This window comes from Pipra filicauda, unplaced genomic scaffold (assembly GCF_003945595.2).
Source record: "Pipra filicauda isolate LSUMZ 115617 unplaced genomic scaffold, ASM394559v2 scaffold10_size6260569_pilon, whole genome shotgun sequence".
NCBI classification, from domain to species: Eukaryota; Metazoa; Chordata; class Aves; order Passeriformes; family Pipridae; genus Pipra; species Pipra filicauda.
This window is the reverse complement of record NW_024103541.1, coordinates 4,667,828-4,686,447: the sequence shown is the minus strand read 5'-3', so window position 1 is coordinate 4,686,447 and position 18,620 is coordinate 4,667,828. Positions and strand designations below refer to the sequence as shown.

Sequence of the window (18,620 nt, the reverse complement as noted above, 5' to 3'; positions counted from 1 at the left end):
GACCTGGGGCTGCAGGTCAGCAGCTGGCTGAACATGAGCCAGGAGTGTGCCCCAGTGGCTAAGAAGGCCAATGGCATCCTGGCCCGTATCAGAAATAGTGTGGCCAGCAGGACTAGGGACCAGATTGTACCACTGTACTCAGCACTGATGAGGCTGCACCTTGAGTGCTGTGTTCAGTTCTGTGCCTCTCAATTCAAGAAGCGCATTGAGGTGCTGGAATGAGTCCAGAAAAGGGCAACAGAGCTGGGGAAGGGTCTGGAGCACAAGTCCTGTGAGAAGCAGCTGAGGGAGCTGGGGTTGTTTAGTCTGGAGAAGAGGAGGCTCGATGGAGACCTTATCCCTCTCTACAACTCCCTGAAAGGAGGTTGTAGCCAAGTGGGGATTGAGCTCTTCTCCCAGGCAACAAGTGACATGACATGAGAGGACATAGTCTCAAGCTGTGCCGTGGGAAGTTTAGGTTGGACATTAGGAAGAATTTCTTCACAGAAAGGGTGATTAAACACTGGAATGGGGTGCCCAGGTAGGTGGTGGAGTGACCGTCCCTGGGGGTGTTTAAGGAAAGACTTCACGTGGCACTCGGTTACACGGTGGTGTTCGGACATAGGTTGGACTCCACGATCTCAAAGGTCTTTTCCAACGTAATCGATTCTGTGACTTTCTCCCGTTGGAGTTAAACACTCGTAATCGTGAGCAGAGGCATCACCATCGGGCAGACGTGTCCTGCGGGGGAGATGGCGAGTCCCTTCCTGCGGAAAAACGGGCCCGTTTTCCGCCTCGGCGGCGGAGGCGCGGGCCTGGGCGGGGTACTGGGAGGGTTTCCCCCCCCGTCTGACGGCCATGCCCGGACACGGGCCCGGCCGGCGCTGCCTCCGCCGGGCCCCCAGAGGGCGCTGCCGGGCTCCCGTCGGGCCCCGCGGGCGGTTCCGGCGGCCCCGGACGCGGCGCTCCCACGTGTGCCGGGACTGCGGGGCCGCCACCGCCGCGATGTCGGTGCCGGCGGCCGCCAGCAACCTGCCCATGCGGCTGCTCCGCAGGAAGATCCACAAGCGCAACCTGAAGCTGCGGCAGCGCAACCTGAAGCTGCGGGCGGCCGAGGGGGCAGGTACGGGCGCGGCGGAGCCTCCCCCCGGCTGAGCGCTGGCCGAGGGGGGCACTGAGCGCCGAGCGCCGCTGACTTTGTGTTCCCTCCCTCTTTCCCTCTCTCCCCGCGCCCCGCAGTGCCCTCCCCGGGCCAGGCGGCTTCCCAGGGACCCCCGGAGGAGGAGGAGGAAGCAGCGGCGGCCCCGGAGATGGAGGAGAGCGCGGAGCCTGCGGACGCTGCCGGACCCCACGGCGGGGAGAAGGAGAAGAAGAAAAAGAAGAAGAAAAAGAGGAAAGCGGCGGCTGATGCGGGAGATGGTGCGTTGTCTTAGCAAATACAGCTTCTCTCCCAGGGCTGGGTTATTCTTAGGCGCCCCTAAAGCGCCTCCTTAGGGTTTCCTCCCCGTGCCATGTGCCGGTCTGGTGAGTGTTTTAAAGCCCCAGAGGTCTTCAGCATTACCTGTTTTATTGCAGCTGTAATGTTTGAACTCTAATTCATTCTAAATCAGTAGCAGCTAATATAATTGTTGCATAGAATTCTGCTTGGTAACATTCGGTTCAGATGTTTTGCTTGTTTATTGTGGAAATGTACACCCTGTGTTTCAGAGTAGAGCTCTGACAGATGGGTGGTCTCTTTGTGCAGCCAATACGACATTTTAGCAACGTGTCCAGCCTTTGGCAACGTCTTTACGTTATGAAACTAAAGTATACTGGAAAACTACCCAAAAAATAGCACCCCAGAAATATTGCTAGATTTTCATGTATTTTTTTACATATGCATATATAAACGGACATATATATTTTTCAAACTTCTATTCCTCATGTATTTAATTTTTGTGACGCTTATCGTGGTTATGCCAGTGAAGAGATGCTTTCATCCTCTGAGGATTCAGGTACTTAAAATGCAACAGAGACATTATGTTTCACATATTCTGAGCACAGACTATGTTGGAAACTTGATGTCTGCATTATAGATGGGAAAGAATTTTGTAACTTGTTTAAGGACAATTTATCTTGTTTTCACAGAAAGTATCATTTAATATACATTAAGCTTCATTGTTTTACTATGCAAAGTGGGTTGTATGGAAGGGACTTTGGAATTTTTGCCTTAGAAAAATTCAATAGAAACCTTGCCTCCCCTTGTCCAGGCCCTTCCACCTGATGGAAAAGCATGATCTTTGTACGTGGTTTAGAGACTAAAGGAGATGCAGTCTGTGGAATGCTTTTTCATGATTAACGTGTCCTTTTTATTGCTAACTGACTGGTCTTCTATAAAACAACACTCTAGATACAGAAACCAAAAAAGCAAAAACTGAAGAAGATGAATCTGCAGAGGTAGAAAATGGAGATAAGCAGAATTCTGGAAAGAAAGAAGTGGAAGAGGAGGATGGGGAGGAGGATGAAGTGCCCAGTTTACCACTAGGTTTAACAGGTATCTTGTGTTCTCTTTTTCATGTGTGTGCAAAAATCCAAAGGTCTAACACCTTCTTCCAGAGCAACTTGCAGTTTTCAAATGAGCTTTGTAATGCGGGTGTTTGAATTATGGTGATGGGACACTAGCAGCTGTTCAGCTGTCCTCCAGTTACTCTTGGGAATTTGCATTATGTACACACCTGTTAGTCTTAAAATTACTAGTGAAAGTGTGTTTTTTAAATCTGTATACACATGTGTTTAACTGTAGAGGAAAAAATCCATGAAGAGCAAGGTGGAAGCATACAACTAATAAATTGGCCATGAAAAGCAGTGGATTCATGTTTGTTCTTATTAGCTCTGTGTAGTTTTCTTAGTACCACATTAACAGAGAGCATTTTGTCAATGTCTTTGGATTTTATGGTAGAATGCAATAAGAAAAACACTTTGATTTTTTTTTCATATAGGTCAGTTTTAACTGGGTAATTTCAGAGGACAGATGAAATTGAAGAAATAAGTTTAAATATTTTTCATTTTCCCCCTCACTTCAGGTGCTTTTGAAGACAATTCTTTTGCTTCCCTGGCTGGTGCTGTCAGTGAGAATACATTGAAAGGCATAAATGACATGGGGTTTACACACATGACCGAAATTCAGCATAAAAGTATTAAGCCTCTTCTGGAAGGCAGGTAAGAAATAAGTCCTTTTAATGACTCTCATATCTGAAATGTTGTGTGAATTTTGCTAGCAAGCTAAATACATGAGTCATAGAAAAGAATCGTAGAATCTTTAAGGTTTGAAAAGACCTCCAAGGTCATCAAGTCCAACCTCTGACCCAACACCACCTTTTTGACTAAACCATAGCACTGAGTGCTATGTCCAGTTGTTTCTCAAACACCTCCAGGGATGGTGACTCCACCACCTCTCTATGCAGCCCATTCCAATGCTTAACAACCTGTTCAGTGAAGAAATTCTTCCTGATGTCTAACCTGAACATCAAAGCTTGAGGCCATTTCCTGAAATATGACTTTCTGCAGCTAAACTGTTGGGGTTTTTTAATGCATTCTCTTATGTTTTATGTATTTTGTTTATAGTAATTAATACAGAAAGTCTGTCATTACTGTGTGTGAACAAATACTTAGAGTAAGGTCCTGGAGCAGCTTTGCCTTTGGCTTTGGAAGCAGAGAAGCCTGTTTTCATTAGTCTTGTCAGAGTGTCTCAAAGACACTGTCACCAGAAAAAGAGTGACCAATTGCTGTGACCTGCATCTGACACCAAGCTCTTAACACCAACTCCACTGGTCTCCTTTAAGCCATGTCAGGTTTCTACAGTGTCAACATTGTTCAGAGTGGGACTATTCTTTTGTCTGTATGGCCAACTAAATACTTATTTTTCTATCTAAATACTTTTTCTAACTCTGTTCAACACAGGGATATTTTAGCAGCTGCAAAAACAGGCAGTGGCAAAACACTTGCATTTCTCATTCCTGCAGTAGAGCTCATCTACAAGCTGAAATTCATGCCTAGAAATGGTAAGGCTCTTCATTTCACAACTGAATTTTACTCAGCCATTTAGGGACTGAGTGGTTAGGAGGGGACTAGATGAGTTGGAATTTACTCCTCTCATTGATGTATTTTTTTAGGAACGGGTGTCATTATTCTTTCTCCTACTCGAGAGCTTGCTATGCAAACCTATGGAGTTCTTAAAGAACTCATGAATCATCATGTTCACACCTATGGTCTGATAATGGGGGGCAGTAACAGATCAGCGGAAGCACAGAAGCTTGGAAATGGAATCAACATCATTGTAGCAACACCAGGGAGGCTGCTGGATCATATGCAGGTAGATACAATATTGATGTCTAATCTGTGTTATTAAAATGTGACTCCTGTCCCTGTCTGACTGTGACTTTGTTTATCTTCTAGAACACTCCAGGTTTCATGTATAAGAACTTGCAGTGTTTGGTAATTGATGAGGCAGATCGAATCTTAGAGGTTGGATTTGAAGAAGAAATGAAACAGATCATAAAACTTTTACCAAGTAAGAACAAAAAAATCAGTCTTTCCTGGAAATCACTTGACTAACATTATGTCTTCTTTCTGACTCAAGTATTATAAGAGAAGTCATTAATTTTATAGTTCTGTAAATGAACTGCGTAGTGGTTGTCTTACTCTGTCTTTTTTTTTTGTAATACCTAGTATATATTACTTGTTTAACATCATTTATCTGACGGATAGAGTTTTCATATGCACTTTAGAGATATAATTCTGCTCATATAAGATCGTTTTTTCTCATTCATCCTCCTTTGCCTGTTTATTTCTTGCAATTCATTATTTCCTAATAAGATTTAACTATAAGGAAAAAGATCTTCTGTCTTGCAGTTCAAGGTTTTTTTTCATACATCCAAGACCAGTGTCTTAAGGAAGTTTAAGTATTTACCTAAAATTTTTCTTTTCCTAATTTTTCATTTAGTTATTCTTTGTAGTTGCTATATTAAACACATTCTCAGCATCAAAAAGGCTCTCTCCTTTTAAACTTTAAAAATGCAGAAAAAAACCCCCATGGAAATAGTGCAGAAAAAAACCCAATGATAAATATTTTGAGTTTCCACATCTTAAATATTAAAATTCAGATCTACATGCTTAAAATGCAGATATATAAATCTAATAAATAACATCATGTGAAGAATGTTAATGAACAGTGCTAAAAAGAGAAAGGGAAGGAAGAGCGTGAAAATTACATGTGGAGTGGGAATTGATAGAGAAAAGAAATATTTACTTTGCATGAGTTTAATTTGGTTTCATTGTGTTAGAAAGGAAATTGTATTTTAAAAGGGACTCTTCAAGATAGAAAAAAAAATCAAAGATGGTGGCACTGAATGTTCATCAAGAACCGTTGCTATTGTTCTTGAAGTTGTGACATGGAACAGGCTGAGTGCATTTCCCATGTACCTGTGCAACAAGAAAATCTTGTAGGATCAGGATGTGTGTTTGAGCTGAGAGATGACAGTCAGGCAGGAGATTTCCTACACAAAAACATTTAAATATTCATGGGAATTAAATTAATTAATAGATAGAATTACAAGGCCAGTCTCTATTTAAATAATTGCTTTGTGTCTAAATTGGATTGCAAATGATATTGACATTTTCCCAGAGAGGGAGAATATTGCAAGTTTATAGCTGTCAGGATTGTGGAAGTGGGACCAGCCTAAGTAAACAACCTGTACAATCCATAATACAATTACACTGCTCTTTGTTTGTCAGTAGCAGTATGTTTTAATTAGAATTTAATTGAAAAAAAGTAAGAGACTTGCTCAGGGTAGTTTTCAGTTGGGTATTTTATGGACTTGTTATTTGAATTCTCCTTTAAAAAGTGAGGCTGTCTTTCAAAATAAATATTTTTCCAGAGCGCAGACAGACGATGCTTTTCTCTGCTACACAAACCAGAAAGGTTGAAGATCTGGCAAAGATTTCTCTGAAGAAAGAACCACTGTATGTTGGGGTTGATGATAACAAGGAGACAGCAACAGTAGATGGTCTTGAACAGGTAAAGCACAAACGTTAGAAGGGGTATGATCTGTGAACACACCAATTCCTCTGTGTTATTAATGGGGTTGTACAAACGCTGTCTTAAAAGGTGTTTACCATCCTAGTGGGCAGAAGCCATCCAGTTGCCTAAAGGGCTTTATTCAGAGTGCAAACTCTGGTAAGTTACCTGCATCTAGTCAATGTTTGCAGGACAGATGATATAAAACCTCATGAAATAATAATATAGGTACTTACACTTGTCTGTTCCTGTTACATGCACAAGCTCCAGTTGTCTTTATAACTGTATTTTCCACCTTAGTGACTAGAGATCGATATGCTACAGATATATTTCATTGTTTAACTATTTGGTGTATTTGTTTCACAACATAACCCTTCCCTGATTTAACTGTATTGCTGAAACAGAATTCTTCTCCTTACTTCTCCGTATATAATAATGTTTAAAAATTTCCCAGGGGTATGTAGTGTGTCCATCTGAAAAAAGGTTCCTTTTGCTCTTCACGTTCCTCAAGAAGAACCGGAAGAAGAAACTAATGGTATTTTTTTCTTCATGTATGTCAGTGAAGTACCACTATGAATTACTCAACTATATTGATCTGCCTGTTTTGGCCATTCATGTAAGTGTTTTATTCATTAATTTTCAATTAATCTCATAGTACCTGGAAGTTGTTACTGACCTTACATTTGACTTGTTTGTTTCAGTCCAGTTTCTAAAAAAACAGACACCCTACTCACAGAACCAGTGATGGTCCTGATTAGTCTGTAGAGAAAGGAGATAAAGCAAAGACTGTATAATAACAACACTTCAGTAATTAAACTTGCTATTTTTTGAACTAGGCTGAACTATGATATTAATTTATGCTCTGTGTGTAGAAAGAATTATGGTTTTTTCCAAGAGGTCGCCTTTCACAAGAACCAAAACTCAATTTGTGGAGTAAAGCTCTTGTCAGGAAAATCCAAAGTTTCTGATCCCTGAAGTGTTTGGTGCTTTTTCTAAGTCCAGGGTGATGTTTGGTTGTGCTATGCCAATTCTTACCATTTGGATGAGCATTGTAACTTTTCTGTCAAAACCACAAAATGCATAGTTTAGGACAAAGAACTGACTGAAAGTCTATGAAACAGTTGTAACGAACCACAAATGTCCTTTTTTATTTTGTTCTTTGGGAGATTTTTTTGCTGTTCTTTGATAGAACTGCTACAAGTCTGGGTTTTGTTTGGTTGTTTGCTTTTTAACCTGTAATCACTCTTAACGTATTGCTAGACTTGCAAATGTCCTTTTTCTGAACTTCAGACATTTATGCAGCCCTCCTGAACAGAATGTTTATGCAATTTTTAATTTTTAATACTTTTGGTGATACACTGTAACCTCTGGGAATTGTCACTTGGTGTAGCCCTGTGCTGTTTAAGTTTTTCCTTGTTTCTTCACTGTGAAATGATCCTGCTTGGTCTGTACAAAACCAAGATTTGGAAAGATGCCCCAAATTATTTTATATGTATAAAATAATGTATATGTGAAATGAGAAATTGTATTTAAGTTTACCAGCTGGCAAATTTAGCTTTTTTTGGTTGATATTTCATGCTCCATGTGTTTGTTTCCTTTTAGGGCAAGCAGAAGCAAACCAAACGTACTACAACGTTTTTCCAGTTCTGTAATGCAGAATCTGGAATATTGCTGTGCACTGATGTTGCTGCCAGAGGATTGGATATTCCAGAAGTTGACTGGATTGTCCAATATGATCCTCCAGATGATCCAAAGGTAAGTTAAGGAAAGAGAGAAAGAAATCAAATCTTAACTACAAACACAGTTGCAGAAAAAAGCTGAAACTGCTGCTTGAGAGAGGTCAGGATTCAGCCATGATCATATCCAGCCACTGATTTCTTTCACTTCCCTTCACCACCTCCTAGGAAATCCTGCTCCTGAGACCTTTATCATCTTTTTAAAAATTACTTTTTAAAACATTCTTTTTGCTGTGAAATTAATTTAAAATCTAATCAGCTAAACAACAAAATGCTTTTCAAGAGGAGTGTGAATTTTTGTGTGCATCCCTGAGTCTTAACAGCTTTTGCAGTTGAAATTTGATTTTTGTTTAAAAAATAATATTATGATTTGAATAAATGTCTACTATACACAAGTGAAATTCAAAAAACTCAGAAGTTTTGACAAATATACACAGCAAATTCACCAAAGCCGAGGTTTAATTTTCAATTACAGCAGACTAAGATTTTTTTCCCTCAGTTAAAGGGAAATTACTTTGGCCAACCAAAGGTTCTGTCTCAGCCTATCTTTGCTTTGCATCTTTGGCAGTTGGTTTCCCTCATCCATGTGTCAGTGCCAAGAATAACTCTTAAGAAAGAATGAATGATATGTTACGTTATATTAATGTCAAATTTTGGGTATTTTTTGTGAAGCACTTTGATTATTGCAAGTTTTTAAGACTGATTGAATTTGCTGTTGCTTATTCTTCCCAAAAGGAATATATTCATCGTGTCGGTAGAACTGCCAGAGGCATAAATGGGAGAGGTCATGCTCTGCTCATTTTACGACCAGAAGAACTGGGCTTTCTACGATACCTAAAACAAGCCAGGGTAAACTTGTGTCTACATTTTAGTGGGGTTTTTTGTTTGTTTATTGTGTGTCAGGTTTTTAAATTTAAACACTTTTTTACTATTCAAAGATCAATTTCAATATATTAAATTCCAAAAGAAGCGTAGCCTTCTCATAAATGTAACCATTTTAATATGATAGAGCTGGACAGAGTTTTTTTGTTGCTCTCCTTATGGTCTTGTTTTGCCACTTTTAAAGTGGTATAACTTCTGAAGCAAAAGTGGTAAAAGAAGGTGTCATACTGAGCATCTTTATTACTCCAGCTTAAAGGAAGTGATAATACTGTCATATTGATGTAAAGGCACTTTACAGATACAGCTGTGGTGTTAAAAAAGAAATCTTCTGTTATCTAGCAGGTCTTTTTGTCTTGGGTCTTAAACACATTCACTATATACAGAGTGTAAATAATTTTGAAATTTCATTTCCTCTTTTGCTTTTAAGGTACCACTGAGTGAATTTGAATTTTCTTGGTCAAAAATTTCAGACATCCAGTCTCAGGTATGAAATGACTTTATACTACAATTACTTTGAATATTATATTTTACATGGAGAGTGTCACAGCCTATAACGACTGCAGTTCAAAAATAGGTGTGCTTGTTTAGGAAAGTTCCTGTAAATGAGCACTGTGCAGGAAATCCTCCTACCCTCGATGACAGTAAAGCAAGAAAATATTTAGAAATTAAAGATGAATTTTAATATCTAGTACTAAATCGTCATCATTATACAGTACAAATTTGCTTTTAAGAATTGTTTTTTCACATTACATCACAAAATAAGAAAAGGACAGTGATGCAAAATGACAGTGATGTCAACCTGCTTTCAGCTTTTGAACAAAATGTTCTTGCCTGGCTTAGCAAATAGGGGTTTTGTTGGGTAATTACTTATGTTTAGATTAATTGCGAGTAATGTATGTATTGTAAGATGATTTTCTCAGACTTCAGTGTGCAGAAATACACCCAGTACCAACACTTAGGAATGTTAGTATATAGTCCATATGTATTTTTAACTAGCTGGTGTTAATAAAGCCCAGCATCAGCTAAACCTGCTTTGTGCTCTGGTGCTACAAAAATAACCATGGAGCACAAAGTTGAGTGGAATAGCATAGATAATTCTGTAGGTGTGAATTTCTGTTGTTGGTGAGTTCTGTGAATCACAGTTTTGATAAGAGATCTATGAAGTTTCTTTGCAGTAACTTAAATTTAAAATAGCAAGTACAAGAAGCTGGTCCTTACATAGAGAGGTTCCTAATTAAGAATAATCAGGAAATAATGGTGTCTAATGTAACTTATTTTTAGTTTGCTGAATTAACATATGTTAATCATCAAATGAGACACTCTGATTTAATGAGAATTAGGAACCTGGCCCACAACAAATCAAATATCTCAGTCTACACTAGTGTATCTGCATTTTTGTCTTAGAATTAACACTTCTTATTTTACAATGCATTTGCACCATAATGGATAAGACTGTACAGAATTGCACGGAATCGTGGAGTTTAGACTTAAAAGTATATTGTCGTTGTCCAGTAATTCTCAATACACATAGTTTCATGGTGTGGCTGCAGTTGTATTCTCCTTCTAAATTAACTTTTTTTTTATTATTTCTATAAATTTAATAGTTGCTGAGGCTTTGTTTGTAATGTAATTCAGCTTCAAGCTTTTTTGTCCCTCTACTTGTTTATAAAAGCATTTGATACCTGTATGTGCACTCTGCTGTCACAGGGCAGTTTTGCTGAAGTGAATAGAGAATGTCATTGCCTCTCACAGTGTAAACAATCTGCTGGAATAATATGTATGGACTTTACAGATATAATTGTTCGTGACTCTTGGTTGTTGTTTTTTTTTTTCTCTGACCAGCTGGAAAAACTGATAGAGAAGAACTATTTCCTTCACAAGTCAGCCCAGGAGGCATACAAAGCTTACATTAGAGCTTATGACTCCCATTCTCTGAAGCAGATCTATAATGTCAATAATTTGGATCTTCCCAAAGTCAGCCTTTCATTTGGTTTTAAAGTTCCTCCGTTTGTTGACCTCAGTATCCTTTTACTGCGGTGTTTCAGAGTTGAATTTCTGCATTATAAGTGTTCTGTGCAACTTACTGAGTTCCTGTGCTACCTCAGGTTCTGATGGTTTGTAGTTGTGGGGTTTTTTTTTTGCTATTAACGATTGGAATCCATCATGCTCCCACAGTAGTTTATCGAAGAAAATGTTACATTGCACGTACTATAACTGCAAAAATTGCCTACAAGCATCTGTGTTTTGGTGCATGTCCATGCTGTGTGTGCCTCAATTGCTGTGGGGCAGCAGATACTGGAATGCACACGTGTTCCAAAGTACTGTTCTCCTCTGTGCAAAATTATTTTCATGGAAATGCGCACGCTTATGTTTCATAGTCATGGAATATTGTCATAGAGGGGCAAAAGCATGAAATAGAAGGCTGTATCTAGATTACTGTCAGACCTGGCAGTGGATGGAACTTGAAGCAGTAGCACTTTGGACAACTGCAGGAGTATTTACAACCACAGGCATGTAGTTCTGGTTTCCTCTATAGTTATGCAACTCAACTTTTTGTATAATGCTGGTATTTTTTTCCTCATATTAATAACCCTTTCAAAACCCAAAAAAACAACATTCGAAATTATTCCTTTTTAAGTTCTTTAACCAATAAAACTTCAGATGTGAACAGCAACCATGGCAGAAGACTTCAGAAAAGAGGTGGAGGAGGAGGATTTGGTTACCAGAAGTCCAAGAGTGTCCACAAAGCGAAAATCTTCAAACACATCAGCAAGAAATCAGACAATCGGCAGTTTTCTCGTTAGTCATCCAGTCATTAAAATGGCTGCTGGCATTGGAAGAGCCCACCTTGATCAAAACCATCTGACAGTTACTTTCAGTTTAAACTGCTCCATTCACGTGTTTAGGTGGGTTTTTTCCCGGGAACATCTTTTATTTCTAAGGTCAGGAAGACTCTTTGGAAGGGAGACTAAAGGATAATATGGCCAGCTAATTTTGCCATATTTAAGGAAGAAGCTCATTTAATTACTTAAAGTCAATACTACAGAGGTTTTTATTAAAGAAAGAAAAATTACTTTTAGGTTTTATAGAAGAACTTGCTTTACATTTACCCTTTTTTCTATGCACACCTCTGAAAATTGTTGGAGTGGTCAACATAAGGACATTACAACATGAGATGAAAAGGTTTTGCTCACTTGAATCTTTGCAAGGGATTTTAGTGCTACAGAACTCTGCACTGGCCATCAAATATGCTGAAGAATATAGGAAGATTCCTTTAGAACAGAGTGTATGGATGAATAATTAAGGCTGTATGAGCTTGTGATTAATTTCAGACATGGTATCTTTATAACAAGTACAGTGTCCAAAATAATAAATCACCTCTTACACCACTTCTGGGACATGCATAATACTCTTTTGATGTTGTGGTAGAATGGTAACATTCTAGTGCAATGTTTGGTTTTCCTTCATGTTCACTTTAAATCTGAAATTATCTACTGTGCTCTCTTATGAAATGCAAAAAGAATTAAGAAAAGCAGGTAACATAAATTGTACTTGACCCAGATAATGTTTTTTAAGATACTTCATAACCTTGATGCAGAGAAGGTTTGTAGTTGTGTCTTGTAAATTACAAAAGTGAATTCCTTTTAGTATATCGATCAGTGGTGGGCAAAGTCAAAGGTGCTGCCATGGGACTGAGGGTGGAGAGACTCAATACGTGAAAAAATGAAATGGGGTATAGATATACTAGAAGGGTATTTTGAAGGGAGAATATAAAAGACTGAAGTGGAAGAGGCTGGAATACACATTGCAAACGAAATGTGGAGGGTGCAAAAAGAATACAGAAGTTGGCAAAAGTAGAGTAACTGTATTACATATTATTTTCATCTCTGCTATTGTAGCAGTAGGTAACTGCTCATATGAGGCTGCAGTGGTGGTGGGCAAGTGTTTAGAAAGTGTTCATGTGTCAAGACAGGGAAAGACAAATGTCGCAGAATCCAGAAATCTGGACCCCATGTGATTACAGTAAACCAGCTTTTAATTAGCATTTAAAATGTAACTCGGGGCCAGTTACAAAAGCATGAGAAGTTATTCCAATATAAATAGGACTGTTGTTTCTTAGGTCTTCTGAAGTAGTATGTCAGATTTAAAACTATGATATGAGCGTTGATGTATGGCCAAAAAAAAATAAGTGAACTTTGTTTTCATCCTTAAAAAAAAAATAGATAATTTTTGGGGGGGAGAAATAATATCACCATTCTGTTGCCAGTGCTTCCACCATTCAGAACTGAACATTGCCTGCTTTTCCATTTCTGTCTGTAGACTTGGACTTTTCAAGATTCTTAATTAACACTGGTCAGATCTTCAGAGCTTCTGATACGTCAAAATATTTCAGTAGATTAATTTTGTCACATGGATTTGAATGTCTTGTGCTTCTAGGGTTGCATTGAAATGGCAAAATCTGCTCTGAAGGGTAAGCAATGCTAAGAACATGATGCCTGTCTCATTGAGTTCTAATCTTTGATTCTGGGGTTTCTTATATATTTATAAATAATAGATGTTAAAATAGTTCTCATGCCTGGTTATTAGTGGCACATTTTAGGAGTTATCTCTGAGACCTACAGCCTCATACAGTTTAAGGCTTCTGTCTGTACTTGCCAGCTGTGTAGTCACAGCATGGGAATTAACTTACATTACAGCAAAAGAAACGCTGAGGGACTCATTAAATGAACTGCAAAATTAATTACTTGGAAAGAGATGTAAGCAAAGCTTTAGTAAACCACTGTGAAGATCAGAGCATGGTGATGTGGGGGAAAGCAGCCTGGTTGTGGTACTTTGGAATATTTGTTTGGAACAGGTAAAAGAGCTGAGATGTTGGGCCCAGTCAGTGGCCACCTGTCTGACCATGTGCTGCAGAGCCAGAACTGGTTGGGCTTGAAAATGCATTAAAATTCCTGCCACTTCCCTGTGGAGGGAAAAGCCTGCACTATGGAGAACTACTTTTATCTGTCAGTCATTTTGGGAACAGCAAGCTGACTGCTTTCCCAACAATTCGAAAACCTCTACCTGCACCTAATCTTTTCTTTGGAAGAGCTGAGGTACTGTCTGATACATGGGAAACACTGACAAAACAGTGCTTTGGCATGAGCCTGCACAATTCCTCCCTGGGATATTTGGGTTGCATTTTCTTATAGACCCTACTACAAAGAAACCTTTGAACCAATCTTACTTAGGAGATGAAAAGACTGGATACTATTACTCTAGAGTAATACCAGCTTACCCTAAAAAAAAAATTAAACACTGTTACTTAAACATTATATATGTATGATGGCTGCACAGCCTGTGGTAACTACATAATTTGCTCTAATTTCCTGATCAAGCAGAAGACAAATTCACGAGCTGAGACTAAGTGGGAGTTAAAAGAGAAAGGGCTTCAGCTTCCTGGCTTGTGCAGATGCAATTACCTTTTGCTTTGTTTATGAAATCAGAAATGACAAATAGTTTCTGATGAAATATCATGTATGGGGCAGCATCTGTTCTACTGTGGGGTACTGCAAGAAGTGTAAAACATAGTCAAACTGATTGGAAATCCAGCATTTCCTTTGCAGCTTCCCCTGTTATCAATCTTGTGAGCAGTTAATAGACCTCAGCCCTCAGACTCTCAAGGCTTGTCTCATAACAGTGACCGATAGGTTGGGGACTAATATTGTGTGCCTTGAGAAATTGCCTCCTTTCTCTTAGAACCTTGACAAAGAAATTGGACTCTTTAAACCACTTAAGGGGGTCATCAAAACTGTCCTGCTTGAACTCGAAGATTTTTTTGACAGTTCTTGGAACAGGCCCATAAAGGAGAATTCCATTGCTGAGCTACTGTTCATAATCATGAAAGATCTTGTCATGATACGAGTTTCCTTTGCCATAACAAGTTATAGACAAGCACAAGACCAGTCAGAAAGTGTTGCCATCAAATTTTTCAGGGTGAATGTCACAGGTAAAGGCCACATTTATTGACAGTGTAGAGCAAGAATGCTTGAGAACTGGGTAAGATATTATCTGCCGAGGACTGCTGTAAATAAAAACTGTGTTTATGTTTTGGCAATAATTAGCCTTTTTGTTTGATGTATGAGTTGATGACTCAATTTAAGTAAGCTACCAAGCTCTAGATACTCAAATGATTTCCTTTCAAGCCAGTGATCTGAGGCTCAGGGGAAGCAAGCTCTCACAGGAAGAGTGAAAAGGATCATGTGATTTTAAAAAATAACATTTTAGGAGAGGTCCCCCTGTGAAGGAAGGCAGGGTGCTGACAAAACACAGCACAGCTCTGTGACTTTTGCTTGTAGTTCTACCACTGTCCTGTTTAGGAGACAGTTTTCCAGTTATTTCACCACCACCCCACCCCCCAAACTTAGAAGGGATTTTACAGAGACCTAAAAACCTAACAACTAGAAAAGCCAGTTATTAGCCCTTGAAAGGTGGGTCGGTTGTTGGGGCTGGGTTTTATTTGAACTAAATTAATGCTGAAAGAAGCCTAGAAGCAAGGGGCTGGGCGTAAAGAATAAAGTCTGTCACTGCTCTTGACTTTTGCTCTACCAGCTTGGTTTTCTCAGGATTTTAGCTGCTTGGCTTGACAGGGGAATTCATGCAACTCTTTTTGATGCTTTTGTTTGTCCAATGCTTTTAGATTTATAGATGATGTTGAGCCCTGACAATAGGAACCCAGCCTCCTGAACTGGAATGCTCTTAGCTTCTGAAAAATCTGCTTTCTTCCATCAAAATCATAAATACCATGATGTTGCTTCTGTCAAATCTCTTTATTGCACAGCCATGTGGGGAAGAGATTACATTTTTTTTCGCAGCCACCACGATAAACTTTTGATATGGAGTTGTGAGGAGAGGTAGAGGAAAGATGCCATTAAGAGAAGGGAAGACAAATGGAAAATTGGGGTGCTGTCTAGAAACACATTCACTTTGCTATATCTGTGTCATCCAACTTAAGAACTGCATTCACTTTAAAAAAAAAAAAAAGAAAAGAAAAAAACCCAAACCTGAACATACTCTTCAATAGCAGTCCATCTTCCTAAACACTTTTGTAAGCTGCAACACTAAAAAACAAAACCATCTACTATTTTTAACCAGTTGGTCAAAATTTAAAAAAAAAATTCATAGGCTCTGCAAAATCTTATATAACAGTACCAAAACTTCAAAACTCTATTTTGGCTGTCAGCTCAATGTGTTGAACCACCCAGGCTTTCTGAGCTCCTCTTTTGAGTGGTTGCAATCACCTATGGATATTGAGAATTACAGGAATACCAGATATGTCACTCAGAACTAAGCCTAGATGTTCACAGACCATGTGAATTTGCAGGGGTTATTGGGTCTCTGGATAAATGTTCCTGATACATTATCACTTCTGATTTAAAGCACTTTCTGTATGGGAAAACAGAGGAGGAGGCAAGTTCTCCCTGGCACCTTTCTATCGTTATTAAGAAACCAGAGAAAGAATTTGTGAAAGTACATAGTAACACTAGTACCTACAAAATGTGATTTGAGGGCATAAATGGAACCCTAAAATGACATTGCTAAAAAAACCAAACCAACCCCACCATAAAGCAACTTCATGGTTTTATAGAAATTGTATTCACTGATATCTTTGAATTCCTCTCTTTAAGTGTGGCAGAAGAAAAATTAGCAAAATGGTGTGTGGTACTAAAAGAGATAATTCTGTAATACTAGAAAAATAATCCTTTACCAGTACTAAGCCCTATTGCAGATGATCTGTAGCAAAACTGTATGAAGCTTTCATAGGACTTTTCAATCTAAAACAAAAATGGAAAATAAGTCAGTTCAGTGTAGTCCCTTTATAATGGTCTAAAAGTAATCTGCCTCCATCTCTAACACATAAAAAAAAACTTCTGAAAAATGTAACATTAAATTTTATATATTTGCTATAAAAATACAGCATCACTTCACATAATGAGTTGAAATTCTGTTATCTGGATGAATCATCATCCTCCAAAGCTGTTCCTAAGCAGCATTCTGGTTTTGGAAGTGCTTGGAAACAGGGTGCTGTAACCAAGCTGGCCTGGGCAATTGCTGCCTGGTCAGGACAAACACTTCCTTAGCACAGCTGAGCAAAGGGGAGCTTGGGCAGGAATTATGAGGATGCAGGGAGGGTTAAGCCAAGTTAAGAACTTCCAGACTGACAGAAAAAAAAAAAAAGATTATGACAAGACTGAGTCTGAGGAGATTCATTTCAAGAGAGAGGGTTCTGTGGGTGATGTTTGGTAAAGTGATAAAGACAAGGAAATATGTTTTGCAATTCCTCGCCTCTGTCACAAGTCCTCTTCTCAGCAATTCTCAGGTACACAGGGAAAAGTGAGAACAGATGCAAAGGAAGATGTAAAGTATTTCTCCTCTAAGACTTACAAGCAGATTACTACTTCCACCCTTTTTTTGTTTTGCATCCCTCAGACTTCCCAGCCCACAAAGAACCAAACATCCAGATGGAAAGATGACGTTACTTGGTATTCACTGTTAATTCTATCACCCTTAGTCACATATTTGTTTGCTTATTTTAAGAGCAATGAAGTGGTTGGTTACACACTGTCATACTCCACTGAAAAAAAAAAACACCTATGAAGATTTAAACCGTAGTTTCTGAAGTCATTGAAAAGTATCAGTGAATGAAACAAAGGGGTTTCATTTTTTTCAGTTCACTTTGACATGGCAGCAGCTTATCATACTATAATTGTGCATAAAACTAAACTAGGTCCTCCTTTAGTTTCAGTAGAAGGAAAATGTTTTAGTTTTGGTTTTTTACTTTCTTGGTTTTTTTTTTACCTATGTATTTTATCGTGTCATGTAATTTGTATTTGTTTTTCTGCTATTTGGAATAAGTCAATACGTGCAAGTCTCCTCATTTTTTTTATAATTCCCTCTTTTTCAAAGCATACCCTGGTTTCTGAGACATTGTAAAGTGTTGCCATAGCAATCTTTGAGGAGTGCTAAGCCTTTGCAGTCACAGGACAAGACAGCAGTGGGGTAATTATCAAGAAAAAATAAACCCCTTGGAGACTTTATTCAAGCCTCTGTATTATAGGACTGGGTTATTTCAGCCAAGAGGGAGGAAAAAGTGGGAGATTTCAATGCATTTGATGTGTGAACTGGAATGTAACTCTCAGGATGTGGCACGTAATGTACACATAATAAATAGGAGAAGAGGGATGGGGGACACGGCTTCTAGGAAAAGAAGATTTTGAGATCATCTGGGCTGCTTTAATGATGGTCTGCAACAAAAGGGTCAAAAACAGTAATCTGCTTGTAAGTCTAAGAGTAGGAATAGTCTGCAACCCGCCAAGGAAGTACCCTCACACAAGAAAAAGACAACCTCATTTGCTGCAGGAGCAGGAACCAATAGATCATATCCTGGCCCATTTGGGCCCCTAAACATGAAACTTTTGCAGTTAGTCTAAGTTTTGCTTATTTGTATGCAGTCTTTCTTTAATAACCAAGTTAATTCACATTGTGACAAGATCCTTTTAGTCCTTAAGTTCACAGAACTGGACTGACAATTGTTGAAACATTTAGAAGTTAAAAGGCTTTTTTATCTGCTTGTTTCCCTGCCTGCTTTCGTGTTTGGCTGCCTTTAAAATGAACGAAGTGTGGTTCAGTAATCCTTTCACTGGCATTTTAAAAGTGGCATTAACTAACAAAGTGAGACACAAATTAGAAAGGAGTGATATAAGGCAAAGCATGCAAAGCTGGTTGTGAAGCAGTCACATGCTGCCTGCCAACCCTGACAAATTTTTAGCAGTGTCTAGCTGTCTCAGGTGCTGCTTTAGGCTTAACTTGCAGCAGTATTATGCAAAGCCTTTTTTTGACAAGCTCTGTCAGATTCTGCCCGTTGGAAGCTCAAAGCAAAGGAAGCCCATTCAGCACTCAGAAGTCCTTTTCTCCTCATAATAAAAACT

At 38.9% G+C, this 18,620-nt stretch overlaps 1 protein-coding gene across 1 annotated transcript; it reads left to right on the top strand.

The window, feature by feature from the left end:
• The first annotated feature begins 984 nt into the window (after positions 1-984).
• DDX18 (DEAD-box helicase 18) lies at positions 985-15,228 on the top strand. The gene is made up of 14 exons (XM_027723638.2): positions 985-1,102; positions 1,219-1,398; positions 2,369-2,512; positions 3,042-3,177; positions 3,919-4,019; positions 4,131-4,330; positions 4,414-4,528; positions 5,895-6,034; positions 6,489-6,650; positions 7,637-7,789; positions 8,506-8,619; positions 9,080-9,136; positions 10,495-10,672; positions 11,314-15,228. The coding sequence occupies exons 1-14, from the start codon at positions 985-987 to the stop codon at positions 11,454-11,456; spliced, it is 1,941 nt and encodes a 646-aa protein (XP_027579439.1). The 3' UTR covers positions 11,457-15,228.
• The last annotated feature ends 3,392 nt before the right edge of the window (positions 15,229-18,620 follow it).

Bases quoted from the DNA above. Each gene is read 5' to 3' on its own strand.
- DDX18 (XM_027723638.2), top strand. From the start codon at position 985: ATGTCGGTGCCGGCGGCCGCCAGCAACCTGCCCATGCGGCTGCTCCGC. The intron at 4,331-4,413 runs GTAGATACAATA...TTTATCTTCTAG, and splicing joins GGCTGCTGGATCATATGCAG to AACACTCCAGGTTTCATGTA. The intron at 6,035-6,488 runs GTAAAGCACAAA...AAAATTTCCCAG, and splicing joins CAGTAGATGGTCTTGAACAG to GGGTATGTAGTGTGTCCATC.